Here is a 21,991-nt window from a genome sequence, read left to right on the forward strand (position 1 = left end):
CATGAGGGAACGCCCTCGAGGTTCACGCCAAGGGTGGTACAAAGACGTGGGTTGCGCGCGCACCATAGTAGGTACCTGGGAGGAGCAATGGCGGGAGGCTGCACCATAGCCGTTCCGGGGGCGCCAGAGAGGTTGGCTTGTAGACGCGGCGGTAGCCATCTTGCCCAGGTAAGCGGGAGGAGCCGTGAATAAGGTGAGGCAAACGGGGCGAAGCTGTCGAAGACCGACGGACGCAACAGTAAATAGTTGCACAGACACAAATTATCTGCATCAGAAGATCTGGGCCTAGAGAGTATTCCCGAGGTGCAGCGAAACATAATTCAGCCAGTGATGGTATTCAGAGCTGGCAGGACAAATTAGGCAGATAAGTCTGGTTGCAATGAAGGCCTGCCCTAAAGTTGTGCGGATAACTTGGTCGGGAAAACTTTCTCCGGGTACATTGAGCAGAAGCTGAATATCTGGTTAAAGTTACCAAAATAACTTTGGATAACTTTGCCACTCACTGGCTTACCGAATACCGATGGCATTAGCAGAAACTATAAGTGTGAATGAGAAAAGGCATAATGTTATGCAGACTGTCACCTTCTGATCTCCTGCCAAACATCCACCTACCCCCTCTTCCCCTTCCCCGCATCACTGGAATGCCTTTCACGAGTCACTTATGTTTCCTGGTCAGTGTCATCTTTTGCTCATTCCTTTCTGACCTGAGGAAGGGAGTGTTAGCTTTCAAAAGCAAGTCAAGGAATGTATTAAGTTAGTCCAATAAAAAGGTGGCACCTCAGATATTTTCGTTGGTTTTGTTTCTTGAATTTTACTCTGGCATTTTAAACAGTGCACGTGTTGGAACTCTGATCACTGTCTGCAGGGGCAGGTGTGGTACCTGGTGCTGGGGTTATTCCTGGGGCTGGAGCCGTGCCAGGCTTGGTGCCGGGAGCCGGAGCTGTGCCGGGAGCTGGAGCAGTGCCGGGCCAAGTGCCAGGAGCAGGAGGGGTGCCGGGCTTAGTGCCAGGAACTGGAGTCTTGCCTGGCGCAGGTAATTACGCTAACCCCTCAGTGTTTACGGCAGCGTTTTTAAGCAAACATTATAAAGTGTTGGATTTTCCGAAGACATCGCCGTGGCTCAAACTAAGCGAGACTTGGTAGAGTTGCCGAAACAGACAATCGATGCCGTAATGGGAAGCGGTCAGGGAGGGAGGAATGTAATATATTTATAAGCCATCATGAAGATTCTCAATTCGTGTTTCAGGTATTCCCCAAATAGGAGTTCAGCCGGGTGTCAAGCCTCCCAAGTACGGTATGTAGTCACTGAGCTCAAGCTTGAACCTTTCTAGTAGAACTTTTAATTTATTTGCATGCTTTTGTTGAATAACAAAGTACGTACAATTGGCATGTCCTGCTGTCTTTTTCCTTCCTATTTACTGTTAATTCTTACAGATGGCATGGATTCTTGCTGCAGAAATTCACAACACACTGCAAAGATGCATTACCTTGAGTAGTAAAGACACTTAGCCAGAAACAGCAGCAGGCCAGGAAGTTACTGCCATAAAGCAAGGGGCTTTGCAGGAAACGTTCCTGCCTGCGCCTCACCAGTTGAACAAGTGTAATGTTGTTTTTTACATCATTATAGGGCAACATGCAATCATTTTTACATGGCTAAATGCGTTCCCCCCTCAAAAAAAAACAAAACACAGTCTGAAAATTCCCCACACCCCCATCCCCTTAGTGCGGGTGCAAGCACGCGGGCTGAAAAACAGCGCACATACCTGCAGTCAAAAAAAAGGGGGGGCGGGCTTAGGTCGGGGGAGGGAAAGTCCAGGCAGGGATTGCATTCTGAAATCCTTGTCCGTATTTTAACGTGGGCACTCGTCACCTGCTTCAAAAGGGCCCACGCTCCCCCTGCCAGCAGGTGGTCTGGTCTCCTTTGAAAAGCAGCATGCAGGCAGTTTCAGGATTTCCCTCTCTGGGGGGGGGAGGGGGGGGAGATAATTTTGTACCCTGTCCGCACTGGTGTAAAATCTATGGCTCGTTTTACCCGCAGACTTTCCATGAATTTTTCAGAGAAAAAGGCTGCAGCCTGGCTCTCCCTCCTGCTCCTAGCCCACTCCACACACAACGAAAAAGTTTGCATTTGTAATAGGTTTTGCATGAAAAAAGGCCCTTCAAAATGCGATCTTCTGAGGTATAAATATCACAGCGACATGTACATTATATTTCTACGCTCTGCTGTGCTGTAAACCGCTCTGAAGCGGCTTTTGATCGATCCCCCGACACTGACGTAGTTAAAGAATGCCACTTTTCATCTTTGCATTATGGAGAAATATTTACTTAAATATGACGTCCAAAATGAAGCCTATGTCCTCGCGCCCTCAGAATTTGTGTTTGCAGTCGCTGACACCTACAGCGCCCAGCATGGTTCTGGATACTTTGACTGAGGAATGACGTCTAGGTGTAATCTGATTCAGATGTTGTACGCCTTTTTAAAGAGCCAAGTTTTTTAATGTCGTCTTAAAGGCTTTAAGGTCTTCTTGTATCCTGAGTTCACACCATAATTGATTCCATCATTTAGGGCCTGCGATAGAAAAAGCTCTTTCTCTGACGTCTGATAAAATGAGCCGATTGAACGGATGGGACTGATAGTAGACCTTTGTTGGCGGACCCAGCGTGGCAACATCTTATGTTCTTAAAACCACACTAATAAAAAGAATAAATATTTCAAATCAGTTAACAAAAGAATTAAAAACTCATACATATATTTTTTAATTTTCCCAGATATCAATCAAATATTTCAAAATAGCACAGACATCAAATAACATTCAATAATTAATATCCCCCACTTTCCATACCTGGGAACCTTTGATTTCTAGTCACTCTGAGATTATTGTGGATTAAAGGGCAGATGGGAGAGATGCACAGACTTTCTCCTCGCTCTTTCATACACGCCCACTCTGTCACACACACATGTTCATTCTTTCACACACATGCTCAGTTACACAATCCCGCTGTCTCTCACACACACTCATGCTCATACATGCGCTCTCTCTCTCACATATGCTCACACAGACACACACACAGGTTATCTCTCTCACTCATACATGCTCTCTCTCTCTCACTCATTTACATATGCCATCCCTCATTCTCACACTCACTTGCTCTCTCTCTTTCAGATAGGTTTTATCCAGGTAAGTCATTACCCATGTAAAATTTATCTGGATAGGAGGCAGGGTTCCATGGGTATTTCCAGGTGGACTGGATATCCTAACTAGATATTCAAAGTTATCCAGGTGAGTAATACAGATAACTTTAGTCGTGCTAGAGAGGCAGTCCAAAAGTTATTGAGATAAACAGACTTAGAAAACTGGGTTTGTATGGATATGTTCAGTGGCAAGGCTGTGCCTCTGAATATTCAGTGCAAGCTACCAGGGTAAGTATCTGTGTGACTTATGAGGACAGCCTACAGCTAAATATCAAACTCAGTATGTTTAACCTGATTCATCTTCAAAATATTTTTACTACTCTCTGTACTGTGTTCTGTGATTGAGTTTCAATACATTGATTTTGATTAATGTGTGCTTAGCTGAGTTTGAGCAAATTAAATTGGATTAACTTGTGTTTTTCTTAATTTGGGTATATTAAATTGGTTTATTTTGTGATTTGTTGAATTTGGGTGTACTAGGTTGGGGTAGTTTTCATTTGGCTTCTTATGGCAGGTATGGCTGTGTAAGCAAGTTTAGGGGTGCAGAGACCTGTCTGCTACCGGACACTTCCACCTTACTTCACGATCCTAAGTCGGGAAAAGACAATGTGTATTCTCCTGAGAAACAGACTTTTATTTATCAGATTTGGCATGATATAGCATATAGAAAATAACAATTCCTGTCTCTAACATCCTGGCCACTAAGCACTGGTTTCCCTAAAAAAAAAGTTCTATATCATGGGTGGTTTCACACATGCCATAAGCCTTAGCCTGCTTAATATATTAATACTTATGGCTAACTTACTTACCCCTGGTCTCAGCTTCAGGCGATACCTCCTTGTTCATCTCTGAAGCAGATGCTGGCTGGAGGTCTGGAGAATGTGGGCAGGGGAGAAGCCTGCTTCCTGGGCTTAGGACTGGCAGAGTGGGCAGGCGGTCCCAGAAGGAAATTTGCTTCTGGCTCTTGTACTTGCCAGGCTATCTGGGCTTGCTCTCGCCCCTCACCATCTCAGACTCCGTGTCACTCTCCGCACCTGAGCAGGGCGTCTCCTCTCTGGTCTCCTGCCCCGGACTCTTGGCCACACCGAGTCTTCTCCCTCCTCGATAGCAGACCACCTCGATGCTGGTCTGCTTCAGGCTCCCCTTTCTTTTCTTTCAGGAGTCCCTTCTCTGGTTTCAGGGTTTTACTCAGGATTCACCCCCGGATCTCCCCTTTCTTCTTCTTTGCCCACCTGTATTATACTTTCCAGCTGATAAATATGCATAAGCTCATGCATAATCACATGGTGGATGGAGGGTCTTTGCCGCATTGCAGGTCTTTTCCCCCTTCCCCATTTCTTCGGGGGAGGGTCCTGCCATGTTGTAGGTATTCTTCCCCTTCCCCATTTCTTCGGGGAGAGAACTGCCATGTCTGTATGCCAAGCTGTGTGCCACAGTGTTTTTCTCTGTCTCTGACTGCCTCTGTCTCTGACTGACCTCTGGTCTCTGCCTGCTTATGAGCTTAAGTCGTATTGTCTCTCTGTCTGCTTTTTTATTTAGAAAGACATTTACAAACAGGCACATCTTGGTAAAGTATCCTTCAGTGTAAAGTTCATCTGGGCAAAAGTTCTTTCTCTTGCTGTGACTGTTTGGGGCCTGTTCAGTATTTGGCCTGAACATTTTTTGGCTATTATAAGAGCATAAGAAATTGCCATACTGGGTCAGACCAAGGGTCCATCAAGCCCAGCATCCTGTTTCCAACAGAGGCTAAACCTGTAAACCAGGCCACAAGAACCTGGCAAGTACCAAAACACCAAGAAGATCCCATGCTACTGATGCCAGTAATAGCAGAGGCCATTCCCTAAGTCATATTTGGTGATTCAGTGGTAAACATAAGATATCTTCCTACAGCTGGGTTATTTTGTGTTTAACTGCATTTGGTTAGTTTGTATTTACTTAGGTTTGGGCACATTGAGATGGATTACATTGTATTTGGCTGGGTTTGGATAGATTGACTTGAGTCAGTATGTTGTTGGATACATTAAGTTGAGTTAGATTTTGCTAAGTTGTGAATGGCTGTGGTATTCAAATAAATCATTGAGTCCAACCTACTAGCCCTTGGGGTTTCAAGATAACCCTAATGAATATGCAATATCCTGAAAACTCAACTGGCAGGGAAGGGTTCGAGGACCAATTTGAGCACCCACTGATATATGGAGCCATTATGTAGGGATAGTGTGGCTTTGGGGTTAGATTGTTTGTTGGGAAAGGCTAATTCACATTTAGTAGATTTGAGTTAAATTGTTATACTTCCATAAGTTTGTATGGATTAAGTTACAACTAGTCAGTTTGGTTTGGAGTAATTTTAGTTTTCTTTAAAACCATATTTCTGAATTAATTGCTTTTTTAGGTGTTCCAGGGGTTGGCATTCCAGGAGTTGGTGGCTTTCCGGGCGTGGCAGGTGAGTGTATAAACCCATGTCTCTTCCTAAGCTCAGATGCCTAAGCACTTATTCTTCCGCTGCCTAAGCTATTTAATATAATTTAATATATGTATATTAGTTTCATTAAATCTATGGTAACCCTCCGCTACCCCCCCCCCCCCCACCTTCCAACCCCCCTTCCAATCCCTCATTCCTACCCCCTCCCTCGGAACACCTTGTTACCCCAAAAAGCCAACTCTTACCAGTTCTTACCAGTTTTGACACGTTACTCCCCATGCTTAAGCTGTATCCAAGTTTTTCTCTCCCCCTGTTCTATGTAAGACAACTTTGTCACTGTTTTTTATGGTTGCAATGTAAACCGGAGTGATAATTAACTCTGTTATTTGAACTTCGGTATAGAAACGTTATAAGTAAATAAATAAATAAATGTCTAGTCATTAGATAATTATTGATGCTGAATGTGCATTACCATAGTTCCCTCATGTATATCTACTAGCGATATATGGAAACATTGTGTAGGGTTATAGTTTATCTTTGGGCTTAGATCGTTGGGAAAGGCTAAGTCATATTTAATAGGTTTGAGTTAAATTGTTATACTTCCATCAGTTTGTTTGAATTAAGTTACAACTAGTTGGTTTGGTTTGGGGTAATTTTAGTTTTCTTTAAAACCATATTTCTGAATTAATTGCTATTTTAGGTGTTCCAGGAGTTGGTGGCTTTCCGGGCGTGGCAGGTGAGTGTATAAGCCCACGTCTAGTCATTAGATAATTATTGATGCTGTATGTCCGTTATCATAGTTTCTTCATGGATACCTACTAGTGGTCTTTCATACCATGATCTGTTTATACCCAGCAATAGTCTTTGGAAAGGAAAGAAAGAGGGAAGAAAACGTGGGAGAATCAAAGGGGGCTGTACACAGAGGGAAACTCGGGGAGAAACTGAACGAAAGACAGAAAAGGGAGCGGTGGAAAAGTACGAATGGGAAAAGAAAGAAAATAGAGGAGGAGTATAATGGGAAGGATACAAATAGGGAAGAAATGGAGCAACGGGAGAGCGAGAAAGATTGAGAGATAGCGAGAGAGCGTGACACGGTAAAGAGAGAATGGTAAAGGCAAAGTAAAGAGAACGAGAGGCAAACCAAAGGGAAGGAAAGAGACAGAGGCAAAGCTTGAAAGTGCTGGTGGAGAAGGGAAAATTGGATAGAAGAGGAGGAAGGAAATAATAGGAGGAATGGGAGGGCAGAGAAAGGTTCAGGCTTTGCAATTTGCGGTGGTTTTGCTCTGCTGGGGGAGCTTCCTGAGCAGGATTCGTTCCTGTCCAGTGCAGTCCATCAAAGGTGCTCCAGGGTTTCCAGCCGGGTGAGCGATGAGACAGACACTGCTTCCCTTCTTTAAACTATAACACTTCACAAATGTATGACTGCATAAATAACGGTCTCTGAAGAAAAGGCAAACAAGTTCAACTCCCAAAGCAGTGTTGTCTTCTTTAATAATGGGAAACTGGGAGTAATTTGATGCAGCTTGAAAAACATGGCAAACATAGCTCAGAGAACAAACAGGCAATGTGAGAGCACTCACAGGCTTAGTCAGATCCCTCACAGCTCAGGAGAGAGAGCACTCACAGGCTTAGTCAGATCCCTCACAGCTCAGGAAAGAGAGCACTCACAGGCTTAGTCTGACCCTTACAGCTCAGGAGAGAGAGCACTCACAGGCTTAGTCAGATCCCTCACAGCTCAGGAAAGAGAGCACTCACAGGCTTAGTCTGACCCTTACAGCTCAGGAGAGAGAGCACTCACAGGCTTAGTCTGATCCCTCCCAGCTCAGGAAAGAGAGCACTCACAGGCTTAGTCAGATCCCTCACAGCTCAGGAAAGAGAGCACTCACAGGCTTAGTCACATCCCTCACAGCTCTGGAGAGAGAGCACTCACAGGCTTAGTCAGATCCCTCACAGCTCAGGAGAGAGAGCACTCACAGGCTTAGTCAGATCCCTCACAGCTCAGGAGAGAGAGCGCTCACAGGCTTAGTCTCAGCCTTCATATCTCAGGAGAAAGAGTGCATGCAAATTTAATCTAATCCCTCAGAGCTCAAGAAAGAGAATGCATTCAGGCTTAATCTGATCCCTCACATCTCAGGAGAGAGAGTGCTCACAGGCTTGGTCTGATCCCTCACATTTCAGGAGAGAGAGCACTCACAGGCTTAGTCAGATCCCTCACAGCTCAGGAAAGAGAGCACTCACAGGCTTAGTCACATCCCTCACAGCTCAGGAGAGAGAGCGCTCACAGGCTTGGTCTGATCCCTCACATCTCAGGAGAGTACTCACAGGCTTAGTCTGATCCCTCACAGCTCAGGAGAGAGACAGTTATAGGGAATGCACTACACAATGGCTAGGATAGCAGTGATGGTGTGAGGGACTGTTTGACAATGAGAAGTCTCCTGTCTGTTTCCTCTCCAGCCGTGCGGTAGATATCCAAGCCTGTGTGGGGAGAAATAGCATTGCCAGGTGTGGATGCAGTGAATGTTGTTAGTCCCTAAGTAGCACACTGCTGCTCTTCCCATACCTCCCATTTAATCCTTTCACAATTTTTGTGATTTTTTTCCCTGTAGCTGTCACTCCTGCGCCGGGGGCCGCTCCAGTTCTAGGTACGAATTAACACCTCCTCTCCTTTCAGTGAGTGAACTGGCAGCATACGTTGCTTGGCGGCAGCAGGTACTCTGTAAAGATGAACCTTTCCGAGTGCAGCTCTGCCGATTCTAACACTGCTCTGCTCAGTTCACTGGTTGAAATGTCTGTTTGCGCCCTTGCTCAGCGTGCAATGAATATAGTTCATGGCAGTGAAGATGTGCAGTGCTTTTTTCCTGACTGCACTGGCATGGTTGCACCTTTCTGCTTTAGTGCGCACATATTGAAGGTCTCAGGTTGCTTTTAGTATGATAGCAAGAGGTGTGCAACATGGGTATGTGATGGCACCACAAGGAGATAGTTTGCCGTGTGCACATATAGTCTGGTTGTGTGCAGTCTCTTAAGTAGCAATCCAGAATATTGCGGCCCTTGCATTGCCGGTGGCAACCTCTGCCCTTGAACTGCAGAAGCATCAGATCATCACTGCTCACTGCCGCAAGCCTACTTCCTGCACTGCTTTTCCCATGATGCCCTGCAGGCTAAAATCAAAGGCAATAACTTTTTGAATTCCTGTGCATTATTAAATGCGGTGAGATGCTAATCATATTCTGGATATATATATATGCATAGTTTACCCATTTGTAGACTTGCATTTATTTTAAAAGCATATATATTTCTAGGCCGCACCATCCCAAGTTCTAGGCGGCTTACAAAAATTACCTACGTAAAATTACTACAGAAGATAATTAAAACGATTATAAAACATATTTAAACAAAGCAGTAATTTAAACAATGATCGAAGCAAACCAAAACATCTTTAAAGCTTTATGGGTTGACCAATTGTAAGTGGAAGGCTGAGGTCATGTCTATGGCTGAGATGTGTGCACATCAACAAATTGCTCAAAGGAAGGGCCGTAACCGGTGCACACTTACATGTAGCACAATGGACTCTCCTTGTAGCTGGCTTCCTGCTGCTGTCCAGAACAGGGATCCTTAAACTTTTCGAGAGAAGGACCGCACAGGAGATTCCAAGCCGCCGAGAGGGCCAGTGCAGCGGGAGGTCCTCCTCAAGAGTTTGCTGAGCTGGGAGGGAGATGGAGCCCCCTTGCAGTTGTTTGCTGAGAAGGTTTGACAGGGGGGGTGGAGGGGGGCCAACCATGTCTGGCCCTGTGGGTGATTTGAAATGCTGGCGAAGTGGGAAGGAAGGGGCAGGATTCCTAGGGAAGTAGGATGTGGCAAATCCTGTCGGTAGTAATAATTGTAGATTTCCATAACGTCGATGACCCTGTCACATCCCCCAGCAACCCCTCTCCCCCAATATCAGCCCACCTAGGGAAGTAGAGGGCAGGGAGGGTGGAGGGTGCATGGTTGGCGTGATGGGATGTTTGTGTGTGTGTGTGTGTGTGTATGTGAGTGTGTGTGTGTAAGTGTGTGTGTGTATGTGAGTGTGTGAGTGTGTGTGTGAGTGTGTGTGTGAGTGTGTGTGTGAGTGTGTGTGTGTGTGTGTATGTGTGTGTGTGTGAGTGTGTGTGAGTGTGTGTGGTGTGCACTATCTCACGTCCACCCTTCACTCTTGCTCCCCTCTACTTCCCTTCCCTTTCTCATCTCTTTCCCCCATCCCTTCTCCCCTTTCCCCTCCTCTCACTTCCTCCTCTTTCAACATGCCAGATTCAAGGTTTGATCAAAGAGCCCCCTCTGGAGATCCTAATCCAGGGAGAGACACTCAGACTCGGTATTTGGTTTGCAGTAATGAAGCATTTCCGCATTCTGCATCTCCAAAGCCTGCATCCTTAGGGAACGATGTCCAGGCCCCCCCCCCCCCTCCCCACAGCTCCAAAGAGATGGCAGCATGGCCGGCAGCTGCAGGACCCATAAGAACATAAGAACATGCCATCCTGGGTCAGACCAAGGGTCCATCAAGCCCAGCATCCTGCTTCCAACAGTGGCCAATCCAGGCCACAAGAACCTGGCAAGTACACCCATCACCACCCCCTGGCAGCCCCGCAGAACTCGGGGTTCAGTACCGCTGGTGCCCTCCTCCCCTTCACTTACACTGCTCTCTGCGGCAGCTGAAAACTCCTTATGGCAGTGCTGCACCCCTTGCTCTCTGCCATTGGTCTTAAGTGGCGCCACCTGGACAAGTAGCACGGATGCCAGCAAATCAGTGGTGTCCTTGCACTGGCGTGCCCTGCCCATGCCGCTCTGACGGGCTGCCACTTGCATTTCTGACTTCAAGCATCTGTGGCGCGGTAGCAACGAATGCTCTCCCAGCGCCGCCACTGCAGGCCAGATCCTACGCCTTCCATCAAGGCTGCTGAGGGCCAGATCAAGCTCCTTCTGCCATTGCTACCAGGGGGCGGATGAAATTCAGCCAAGGGCTGCATCCGAGCCTAGGGCCAGAGTTTGGGACCCATGGGCTAGAAGAAAAAAATGACTTCTCCCATAATCCTAGAGGTCAGTTAAGTCTTTCCACCTGTCCATTCCCCCTGCTTACTGGCTGCCCTCTCTCTCAGGAGAGAGCACTCATGCAGGCTTAGTCACATCCCTCACAGCTCAGGAGAGAGAGCGCTCACAGGCTTAGTCTGATCCCTCACAGCTCAGGAGAGAGAGCACTCACAGGCTTAGTCTGATCCCTCACAGCTCAGGAGAGAGAGAACTCACAGGCTTAGTCTCATCCCTCACAGCTCAGGAGAGAGAGCGCTCACAGGCTTAGTCTGATCCCTCACAGCTCAGGAGAGAGAGAACTCACAGGCTTAGTCTGATCCCTCACAGCTCAGGAGAGAGAGCGCTCACAGGCTTAGTCTGATCCCTCACAGCTCAGGAGAGAGAGCACTCACAGGCTTAGTCTGATCCCTCACAGCTCAGGAGAGAGAGAACTCGCAGGTTTAGTCTCATCCCTCACAGCTCAGGAGAGAGAGCGCTCACAGGCTTAGTCTGATCCCTCACAGCTCAGGAGAGAGAGAACTCACAGGCTTAGTCTGATCCCTCACAGCTCAGGAGAGAGAGAACTCACAGGCTTAGTCTGATCCCTCACAGCTCAGGAGAGAGAGCACTCACAGGCTTAGTCTGATCCCTCACAGCTCAGGAGAGAGGGAACTCGCAGGCTTAGTCTGATCCCTCACAGCTCAGGAGAGAGAGAACTCGCAGGCTTAGTCTGATCCCTCACAGCTCAGGAGAGAGAGCACTCACAGGCTTAGTCTGATCCCTCACAGCTCAGGAGAGAGAGAACTCGCAGGCTTAGTCTGATCCCTCACAGATCAGGAGAGAGAGAACTCGCAGGCTTAGTCTGATCCCTCACAGCTCAGGAGAGAGAGCGCTCACAGGCTTAGTCTCATCCCTCACAGCTCAGGAGAGAGAGAACTCGCAGGCTTAGTCTGATCCCTCACAGATCAGGAGAGAGAGAACTCGCAGGCTTAGTCTGATCCCTCACAGCTCAGGAGAGAGAGCGCTCACAGGCTTAGTCTGATCCCTCACAGCTCAGGAGAGAGAGCGCTCACAGGCTTAGTCTCATCCCTCACAGCTCAGGAGAGAGAGAACTCACAGGCTTAGTCTGATCCCTCACAGCTCAGGAGAGAGAGCATTCATGCAGGCTTAGTCTCATCCCTCACAGCTCAGGAGAGAGAGAGAACTCGCAGGCTTAGTCTGATCCCTCACAGCTCAGGAGAGAGAGAACTCGCAGGCTTAGTCTGATCCCTCACAGCTCAGGAGAGAGAGCATTCATGCAGGCTTAGTCTGATCCCTCACAGCTCAGGAGAGAGAGAACTCGCAGGCTTAGTCTGATCCCTCACAGCTCAGGAGAGAGAGAACTCGCAGGCTTAGTCTGATCCCTCACAGCTCAGGAGAGAGAGCATTCATGCAGGCTTAGTCTCATCCCTCACAGCTCAGGAGAGAGAGAACTCGCAGGCTTAGTCTGATCCCTCACAGCTCAGGAGAGAGAGCATTCATGCAGGCTTAGTCTGATCCCTCACAGCTCAGGAGAGAGAGAACTCACAGGCTTAGTCTGATCCCTCACAGCTCAGGAGAGAGAGAACTCGCAGGCTTAGTCTGATCCCTCACAGCTCAGGAGAGAGCGTTCATGCAGGCTTAGTCTCATCCCTCACAGCTCAGGAGAGAGAGAACTCGCAGGCTTAGTCTGATCCCTCACAGCTCAGGAGAGAGCGTTCATGCAGGCTTAGTCTGATCCCTCACAGCTCAGGAGAGAGAGAACTCACAGGCTTAGTCTGATCCCTCACAGCTCAGGAGAGAGAGAACTCACAGGCTTAGTCTGATCCCTCACAGCTCAGGAGAGAGAGAACTCACAGGCTTAGTCTGATCCCTCACAGCTCAGGAGAGAGAGAACTCACAGGCTTAGTCTGATCCCTCACAGCTCAGGAGAGAGAGAACTCACAGGCTTAGTCTGATCCCTCACAGCTCAGGAGAGAGAGAACTCACAGGCTTAGTCTGATCCCTCACAGCTCAGGAGAGAGAGAACTCACAGGCTTAGTCTGATCCCTCACAGCTCAGGAGAGAGAGAACTCGCAGGTTTAGTCTCATCCCTCACAGCTCAGGAGAGAGAGAACTCGCAGGCTTAGTCTCATCCCTCACAGCTCAGGAGAGAGAGCGCTCACAGGCTTAGTCTGATCCCTCACAGCTCAGGAAAGAGAGCACTCACAGGTTTAGTCTCATCCCTCACAGCTCAGGAGAGAGGGCACACATATAGACTTAGTCTCATCCCTCACAGCTCAGGAGAGAGCGTTCATGCAGGCTTAGTCTGATCCCTCACAGCTCAGGAAAGAGAGCACTCACAGGTTTAGTCTCATCCCTCACAGCTCAGGAGAGAGCGTTCATGCAGGCTTAGTCTGATCCCTCACAGCTCAGGAGAGAGAGAACTCACAGGCTTAGTCTGATCCCTCACAGCTCAGGAGAGAGAGCGCTCACAGGCTTAGTCTGATCCCTCACAGCTCAGGAGAGAGAGAACTCGCAGGTTTAGTCTCATCCCTCACAGCTCAGGAGAGAGCGTTCATGCAGGCTTAGTCTCATCCCTCACAGCTCAGGAGAGAGCATTCATGCAGGCTTAGTCTCATCCCTCACAGCTCAGGAGAGAGGGCACACATATAGACTTAGTCTCATCCCTCACAGCTCAGGAGAGAGCGTTCATGCAGGCTTAGTCTGATCCCTCACAGCTCAGGAGAGAGAGAACTCACAGGCTTAGTCTGATCCCTCACAGCTCAGGAGAGAGAGCGCTCACAGGCTTAGTCTGATCCCTCACAGCTCAGGAGAGAGAGAACTCGCAGGTTTAGTCTCATCCCTCACAGCTCAGGAGAGAGCGTTCATGCAGGCTTAGTCTCATCCCTCACAGCTCAGGAGAGAGCGTTCATGCAGGCTTAGTCTCATCCCTCACAGCTCAGGAGAGAGGGCACACATATAGACTTAGTCTCATCCCTCACAGCTCAGGAGAGAGCGTTCATGCAGGCTTAGTCTGATCCCTCACAGCTCAGGAGAGAGCGTTCATGCAGGCTTAGTCTCATCCCTCACAGCTCAGGAGAGAGCGTTCATGCAGGCTTAGTCTCATCCCTCACAGCTCAGGAGAGAGGGCACACATATAGACTTAGTCTCATCCCTCACAGCTCAGGAGAGAGCGTTCATGCAGGCTTAGTCTGATCCCTCACAGCTCAGGAGAGAGCGTTCATGCAGGCTTAGTCTGATCCCTCACAGCTCAGGAGAGAGAGAACTCGCAGGCTTAGTCTCATCCCTCACAGCTCAGGAGAGAGGGCACACATATAGACTTAGTCTGATCCCTCACATCTCTGGAGAGAGCGTTCATGCAGGCTTAGTCTGATCCCTCACAGCTCAGGAGAGAGCATTCATGCAGGCTTAGTCTCATCCCTCACAGCTCAGGAGAGAGCGTTCATGCAGGCTTAGTCTCATCCCTCACAGCTCAGGAGAGAGGGCACACATATAGACTTAGTCTGATCCCTCACAGCTCAGGCGAGAGCGTTCATGCAGGCTTAGTCTGATCCCTCACAGCTCAGGAGAGAGCGTTCATGCAGGCTTAGTCTGATCCCTCACAGCTCAGGAGAGAGCGTTCATGCAGGCTTAGTCTCATCCCTCACAGCTCAGGAGAGAGGGCACACATATAGACTTAGTCTGATCCCTCACAGCTCAGGAGAGAGCGTTCATGCAGGCTTAGTCTGATCCCTCACAGCTCAGGAGAGAGCGTTCATGCAGGCTTAGTCTGATCCCTCACAACTCAGGAGAGAGCGTTCATGCAGGCTTAGTCTGATCCCTCACAGCTCAGGAGACAGCGGTCATGCAGGCTTAGTCTCATCCCTCACAGCTCAGGCGAGAGCGTTCATGCAGGCTTAGTCTGATCCCTCACAGCTCAGGAGAGAGCGTTCATGCAGGCTTAGTCTGATCCCTCACAGCTCAGGAGAGAGCATTCATGCAGGCTTAGTCTCATCCCTCACAGCTCAGGAGAGAGCGTTCATGCAGGCTTAGTCTCATCCCTCACAGCTCAGGAGAGAGGGCACACATATAGACTTAGTCTGATCCCTCACATCTCTGGAGAGAGCGTTCATGCAGGCTTAGTCTGATCCCTCACAGCTCAGGAGAGAGCGTTCATGCAGGCTTAGTCTCATCCCTCACAGCTCAGGAGAGAGCGTTCATGCAGGCTTAGTCTCATCCCTCACAGCTCAGGAGAGAGGGCACACATATAGACTTAGTCTGATCCCTCACAGCTCAGGAGAGAGCGTTCATGCAGGCTTAGTCTGATCCCTCACAGCTCAGGAGAGAGCGTTCATGCAGGCTTAGTCTGATCCCTCACAGCTCAGGAGAGAGCGTTCATGCAGGCTTAGTCTCATCCCTCACAGCTCAGGAGAGAGGGCACACATATAGACTTAGTCTGATCCCTCACAGCTCAGGAGAGAGCGTTCATGCAGGCTTAGTCTGATCCCTCACAGCTCAGGAGAGAGCGTTCATGCAGGCTTAGTCTGATCCCTCACAACTCAGGAGAGAGCGTTCATGCAGGCTTAGTCTGATCCCTCACAGCTCAGGAGACAGCGGTCATGCAGGCTTAGTCTCATCCCTCACAGCTCAGGCGAGAGCGTTCATGCAGGCTTAGTCTGATCCCTCACAGCTCAGGAGAGAGCGTTCATGCAGGCTTAGTCTGATCCCTCACAGCTCAGGAGAGAGCATTCATGCAGGCTTAGTCTCATCCCTCACAGCTCAGGAGAGAGCGTTCATGCAGGCTTAGTCTCATCCCTCACAGCTCAGGAGAGAGGGCACACATATAGACTTAGTCTGATCCCTCACAGCTCAGGAGAGAGCGTTCATGCAGGCTTAGTCTGATCCCTCACAGCTCAGGAGAGAGCGTTCATGCAGGCTTAGTCTGATCCCTCACAGCTCAGGAGAGAGCGTTCATGCAGGCTTAGTCTCATCCCTCACAGCTCAGGAGAGAGGGCACACATATAGACTTAGTCTGATCCCTCACAGCTCAGGAGAGAGCGTTCATGCAGGCTTAGTCTGATCCCTCACAGCTCAGGAGAGAGCGTTCATGCAGGCTTAGTCTGATCCCTCACAACTCAGGAGAGAGCGTTCATGCAGGCTTAGTCTGATCCCTCACAGCTCAGGAGACAGCGGTCATGCAGGCTTAGTCTCATCCCTCACAGCTCAGGAGAGAGGGCACACATATAGACTTAGTCTGATCCCTCACATCTCTGGAGAGAGCGTTCATGCAGGCTTAGTCTGATCCCTCACAGCTCAGGAGAGAGCATTCATGCAGGCTTAGTCTCATCCCTCACAGCTCAGGAGAGAGCGTTCATGCAGGCTTAGTCTCATCCCTCACAGCTCAGGAGAGAGGGCACACATATAGACTTAGTCTGATCCCTCACAGCTCAGGAGAGAGCGTTCATGCAGGCTTAGTCTGATCCCTCACAGCTCAGGAGAGAGCGTTCATGCAGGCTTAGTCTCATCCCTCACAGCTCAGGAGAGAGCGTTCATGCAGGCTTAGTCTCATCCCTCACAGCTCAGGAGAGAGGGCACACATATAGACTTAGTCTGATCCCTCACAGCTCAGGAGAGAGCGTTCATGCAGGCTTAGTCTGATCCCTCACAGCTCAGGAGAGAGCGTTCATGCAGGCTTAGTCTGATCCCTCACAACTCAGGAGAGAGCGTTCATGCAGGCTTAGTCTGATCCCTCACAGCTCAGGAGACAGCGGTCATGCAGGCTTAGTCTCATCCCTCACAGCTCAGGCGAGAGCGTTCATGCAGGCTTAGTCTGATCCCTCACAGCTCAGGAGAGAGCGTTCATGCAGGCTTAGTCTGATCCCTCACAGCTCAGGAGAGAGCATTCATGCAGGCTTAGTCTCATCCCTCACAGCTCAGGAGAGAGCGTTCATGCAGGCTTAGTCTCATCCCTCACAGCTCAGGAGAGAGGGCACACATATAGACTTAGTCTGATCCCTCACAGCTCAGGAGAGAGCGTTCATGCAGGCTTAGTCTGATCCCTCACAGCTCAGGAGAGAGCGTTCATGCAGGCTTAGTCTGATCCCTCACAGCTCAGGAGAGAGCGTTCATGCAGGCTTAGTCTGATCCCTCACAGCTCAGGAGACAGCGTTCATGCAGGCTTAGTCTCATCCCTCACAGCTCAGGCGAGAGCGTTCATGCAGGCTTAGTCTCATCCCTCACAGCTCAGGAGAGAGGGCACACATATAGACTTAGTCTCATCCCTCACAGCTCAGGAGAGAGCGTTCATGCAGGCTTAGTCTGATCCCTCACAGCTCAGGAGAGAGGGCACACATATAGACTTAGTCTGATCCCTCACAGCTCAGGAGAGAGGGCACACATATAGACTTAGTCTCATCCCTCACAGCTCAGGAGAGAGGGCACACATATAGACTTAGTCTGATTCTCACATCTCAGCGGGGAGCACTTACACATATTCAGTCTGATCCCTTGTCCCAGGGAATGAGGAGAGAGCTGTTCCTGGTGACTCTCCCCACTCTTCAGCTTTTCTTTTTGTCTTTTATTTCCTCATCCCTCCCTTGTTTTTCACTCTGCTCCATGTCTGACCCAACCCCTCAACCTTTTCTCATCTTTTTCCGGCTCCTCTTCCACACCTCTCTTCACTCTTAGGCTACCAATTGTCTTTTCAATTCCCTTAGTTCTTCTCATGTCTCCTGGATGCTTCCATCTCTAGCTTTTCTGCTTCTCCTGTTCCTCAGATCACTACTCAGCCCCTCCCCACCTCTTCATATATTTTGGGTGTCCTTTGAGTCTGCTCCCTCCCCCCCCATGTTCCAGCCTCCCCTTGTCTCTCCCTGCTCCTTAGCTCTTTGCCTGAAGCAAACTTTTCTGTAAGACTGAGTTAACACCATCCAGGGTTTGGAACTTCTTTCCAAGTGAGAACGGGCTCATCTTCCAACAGGAACAGGCTGAGTGCAGAGGGGAGGGAAGGCAAGAAGAGAAAGATTAGTAACATTAAGGAGGAGGAAGCAACTATAAGCAGATGGGTGTAGGGCAAGGTTTTGAGGTCACTGGAGTCAAGGACGGAATCTGAGGATGCAGCAAAGATAAAAAATAAGTGTTGTGTTTGAGGCTTTGTGGACCCTTGGTCGCAATGGAGATGACTCCGCCCACAGGGAGGGGCCCCATGGGGAACCACTGCGATAGGCTGACACAGTTAGCAGACACAGAATGGATGGAGTCTTTATTGTACTGCTGTAATTAGATGATCATGTAGGAAGGTAAGGCACTGATCCATGAAGTGTCAATACGCTCAACAGGCTCAGAAGTATAGTCTCACCCAGATGTTCACGATAGGCAGGAGCCCGCTGTGTAGGCGACGCTGCGGCTGGTGGGTGGAGTTGGAGCGCCGGTTCGTAGAGGTACTCACAGAGTGAAGGCGTCTTCCTGATGGTAGAATGGGGGGACTGAATGTCCATGGTGCAGGATATGAAGTAGATAGGCCCTCGTGGAGTGAGTACCCAATGGTCCAAAATCCTGGAATGAAATAAGAGAAAGACCCCCGAGGAGCGGTTGTCTAAGTTAGTGAGGACCCCGAAGGGAAGTTGGAAGTGAGAGACCCCCGAGGAGTGGGTGTCTAGAGCTTCTGCTGGAGCGAGGCCCTTAGTGATAGGAAGCGTCTAAGCTGGCAGCTTAGAGCAGGCAGAGTAGCGAAGCAAAGTCTTTGCTAACTCAATTTGGTAGCGGAAGCGGAGGCTAGTTATACCCTGAGGTACTGACGCTATGCGGAGGGGCCGCCCCCGAGGTTCCCGCCATGACGTGTATTTGAGCGTTAGAGATGTGCCCGTTCACGCCCTAGGAGACCACGGGAGTGAGCATGGCGGATGGGGACGCCCATGCTGGTCTGAGAATGCCGAGGCCCGCGGCAGTCGACACCGGAGACAGCCATCTTACCCAAAGAGAGGGAAAAGGGGAAAGAGGTAAGGCAAAGTGGTCGCAGCCGTCTGCGACCGACAGACGCAACAATAAGAAGGTTGAATCAAGTGAGAGCTTTGAGGTTTGTGTGTTAAATCGCTGTCCAGCCTGACACCTAAAGTAGTAACAATTTATTTGACTGGAATGGAAATCCCATCCATTACTGGAGAGGGAAGTGAGTCAGGATGGCTCCAGACTTTACACTCGTATCCATATAGAAGGATTGAGTGAATGATGCTGTCAAATAAATTTAGTGGTAGTATTACTGAGTGCTTTAAACTAGTCAAAATTGTTTGGAGGTTGGGGTTTTTTTTCATTTTTTTTTTTTTTTACATTGCCTAGAAGTTCCTTTGAACTTATTGCATCTTTTGTAGCCAATTTAAAGGCAGGGAGCCCTGCTGTGGGGGCGGGCATGCTATGTGGAATTGTGACTTTGGCTTGCTTCTCCTGCTGCCTCTCCCCTTCAGATACTTTTGCCTAGTGATCAGTGTATAAGAACAGGAGTTATGGCTACTCACAGTCTGCTCTCTTTCAGGTCGATACAGTAACGTTGAGTTAAAGATTCCCCGTCTGTAACGTGCTGGGAGCGCACAATACAGACGAGTAAGGCCATCCAGCGATACAGTCTCCAGTTTCACGCGTCCTTAGCGCTTCCTAAACCCTTTCCTAAACCCTTTCCGCACCCAGCATGTAAATGAATGAAAAAGCTGTATAATGAAGGAATTAGCTATTCCCCTGCGATACTGTAACAGGCGCTGATATTATCTCCTCCGTAACCCGCTGTTCTGCCGCGGCCTTAACCTGCTAGTTTACCGCCTCCCCCTAGTAGGAGTTAGTGTAGTGTAGTGTAGTGTAAAAACATTGCTTACCCGCCCTGGTCCCGTCCGGTCTCCTGCAGCCCCGTCCGGTCCCCTCCTCCCGAAGCAAAAAAAAAAACAAACGAAAAAGTAGCAAGGCTCGGGCCTGCTACGGTAAGTGTAAAAAGTGTAAAAAACAAAAGACCTGTGTGTTATATAAAAAAATAAAACAATTTTAAATACCTGTCGGAGGGCCGTGGGTCCAGGCGGCCGGTGGGCGGCGGGCAGCCATCAGCGGCATCCGGTAGTCCCTTCTCCCTTCCTCACGATTTCGCACGGGCATTCATCCAGGCAGAGGGAGCCGACGGCGAACGACCTCCGGCTCCCCCTGCCTGGATGAGCGCCAAAATCGCACGGGCGGGTCGGCAGCGGGGGGGGGGGGGCGGCAGCAGGAGCCGGGAGCGGCGGGTAGGCAGCAGCGGGGTCCGGGGGCAGCGGCAGCAGGATCCAGGGGCGGCAGTGGCAGCGAGATCCGGGGGGCGAGTAGCGGCAGCGTGTTCGATCGGGCAGGTAGGTGGGAAAAAAAGATGGCCGCCTGCACGGGGGAAAGCTGCAATTGGCCGCTGAAGACGTGACGTCACACCCCGTGACGCCAAACGTCGTGATGTCACGTCTTCAGCGGCCAATTGCACGCTTTTCCCGTGCAGGCGGCCATCTTTTTTTTGCCACCTACCTGCCTGCCCGATCGAACACGCTGCCGCTACTCGCTCCCCGGATCTCGCTGCCGCCCCTGGATCCTGCTGCCGCTGCCCCCCCGGCCCCCGCTGCTGCCCACCCGCCGCTCCCGGATCCTGCTGCCGCCCCCCCCCCCGCTGCCGACCCGCCCATGCGATTTTGGGAGAAGGGACTACCGGATGCCGCTGATGGCTGCCCGCCGCCCACCGGCCGCCTGGACCCACGGCCCTCCGACAGGTATTTAAAATTTTTTTATTTTTTTATATAACACACAGGTTTTTTGTTTTTTACACTTTTTACACTTTTTTACACTTCCTGGTGCCTGTCATTTCAAATGTCATTTGAAATGACAGGTACCAGCGCACCCAGGTTACTGTATAGGCGCTGTTACAGCGCCTATACAGTAAAATGGGTTGCGCGGGCATAACCCTTCCCTAACGCTTCACAGCCGCGGCATGCATTTGCATGCGATTAGAAGAGAGAATCAGGCGTTAGGTCAGGAGAACTGTGCGTGCGGAGAGGAAGGGTGCGCCTGACACTGCCGCACTGTTTTTACCGCGGCCTTACTGTATTGAGCCGTTTACTGGCTAATATTACTAAGAGTATGGAACACAAAAATCCTATCTTCTCAAAATAAGCAGCTTAAATGTGGCCCCCAAACCACTCAAAATGCAAAGAGCAGCCCATCCATACATGCAGCTTAATTAGACAGGTTTGCCCCCTCCCTCCCCCCAAAAAAAAACAATGAAGCAAGGTTGGAGGGGTCACAGTCACCATCTTCTGCACAATCAGCTGGTTCTGCTGAAGAGCCAGCAAGAGGTGGGGAGCAAGAGGAGACCACGGCCCACAGGCTTAACTTAAGCCCAGTTACGCTGCAAGGAGGGTGGATGAGGTCAAGATGGAGGAGATGTGGCTTGTCTTGCCTAGCTCAAGGGACTGGGTCAGAAAAGGATGCAAGAACTGGTGGAGAGTGCAGAGATGGCGGTAAACAGATTAGAATCAATTCTGTTGCCAAATAAAAGTTACAAACCACATGGTCTTTCAAGTCTTCCCTATAACATAAACATAAACAACCAACGGAGGACTATAGAATGTAATGTACACTCGTGTCCGGTATCACTTCTATGAGCTAAAACCATACATTGGTTATAGCTTAAATGTTTGTGTGTACCTTTTTAAATTTATATTAATAGTACATTGTAAGTGTTCCCAATCAAAGAGTGTCTTTTTTATTTCTAATTATTTTACCATGAAAAAGGTAGTTTTTTTAAGCATGTCTTTGACGATGAATATTGCGAATATAGGGGGAGCAATATAAACAATATATATACAATAGCTGAACAAACAAGAGTAGAGATGATGGCATCCTATGTAGAAATAAGATGTGTGTGCAGAATTTCCTGGTTAAGAACATGTGAATTGGGGTGACTGTGTGGGAGAGAGCGATCCTCAGACAATCTATTCATCGTCAAAGACATGCTTTAAAAAATGGTACACACAAACATTTGGGCCAAATCAAAGTTGCCAAAAGTGTTTGGAGAACAAAACAGATGTTTTGAAGACCAGCCTAGGGAAATACCTACAGTACCTGATTGTAATCCGCTTTGAAGTGCTGAAAAGCAGAATATAAATCAAATAAATAAATAATAAAGAGGCAGAGCAGCTGGATGAGGCCGAGCACTGAATCAGCTCACTAGACAAAGTGAAGGGGATGGAAAAGAACAATCAGAACCTGCTGAAGGGTGAAACATTTCAAAGTTCAAACAGTAGCTAGATGGCCACTCTATTTTTACCAGTCATTCAATTAGA

The 21,991-nt window shown here is 49.2% G+C and overlaps 1 protein-coding gene across 1 annotated transcript in view; it reads left to right on the top strand.

Moving 5' to 3' along the window:
- ELN (elastin) overlaps nt 1-21,991 on the top strand; it is a 208,687-nt gene that overhangs the window by 124,912 nt on the left and 61,784 nt on the right. Inside the window, exons 19-23 of the mRNA XM_029613541.1 lie at nt 866-1,033; nt 1,247-1,294; nt 5,583-5,633; nt 6,313-6,348; nt 8,219-8,254. Coding sequence (XP_029469401.1) covers nt 866-1,033; nt 1,247-1,294; nt 5,583-5,633; nt 6,313-6,348; nt 8,219-8,254 — 339 coding nt within the window. The remainder of the gene's footprint in view (nt 1-865; nt 1,034-1,246; nt 1,295-5,582; nt 5,634-6,312; nt 6,349-8,218; nt 8,255-21,991) is intronic.

This window comes from Rhinatrema bivittatum, chromosome 8, assembly GCF_901001135.1.
Source record: "Rhinatrema bivittatum chromosome 8, aRhiBiv1.1, whole genome shotgun sequence".
In the NCBI taxonomy this organism is placed as follows: domain Eukaryota; kingdom Metazoa; phylum Chordata; class Amphibia; order Gymnophiona; family Rhinatrematidae; genus Rhinatrema; species Rhinatrema bivittatum.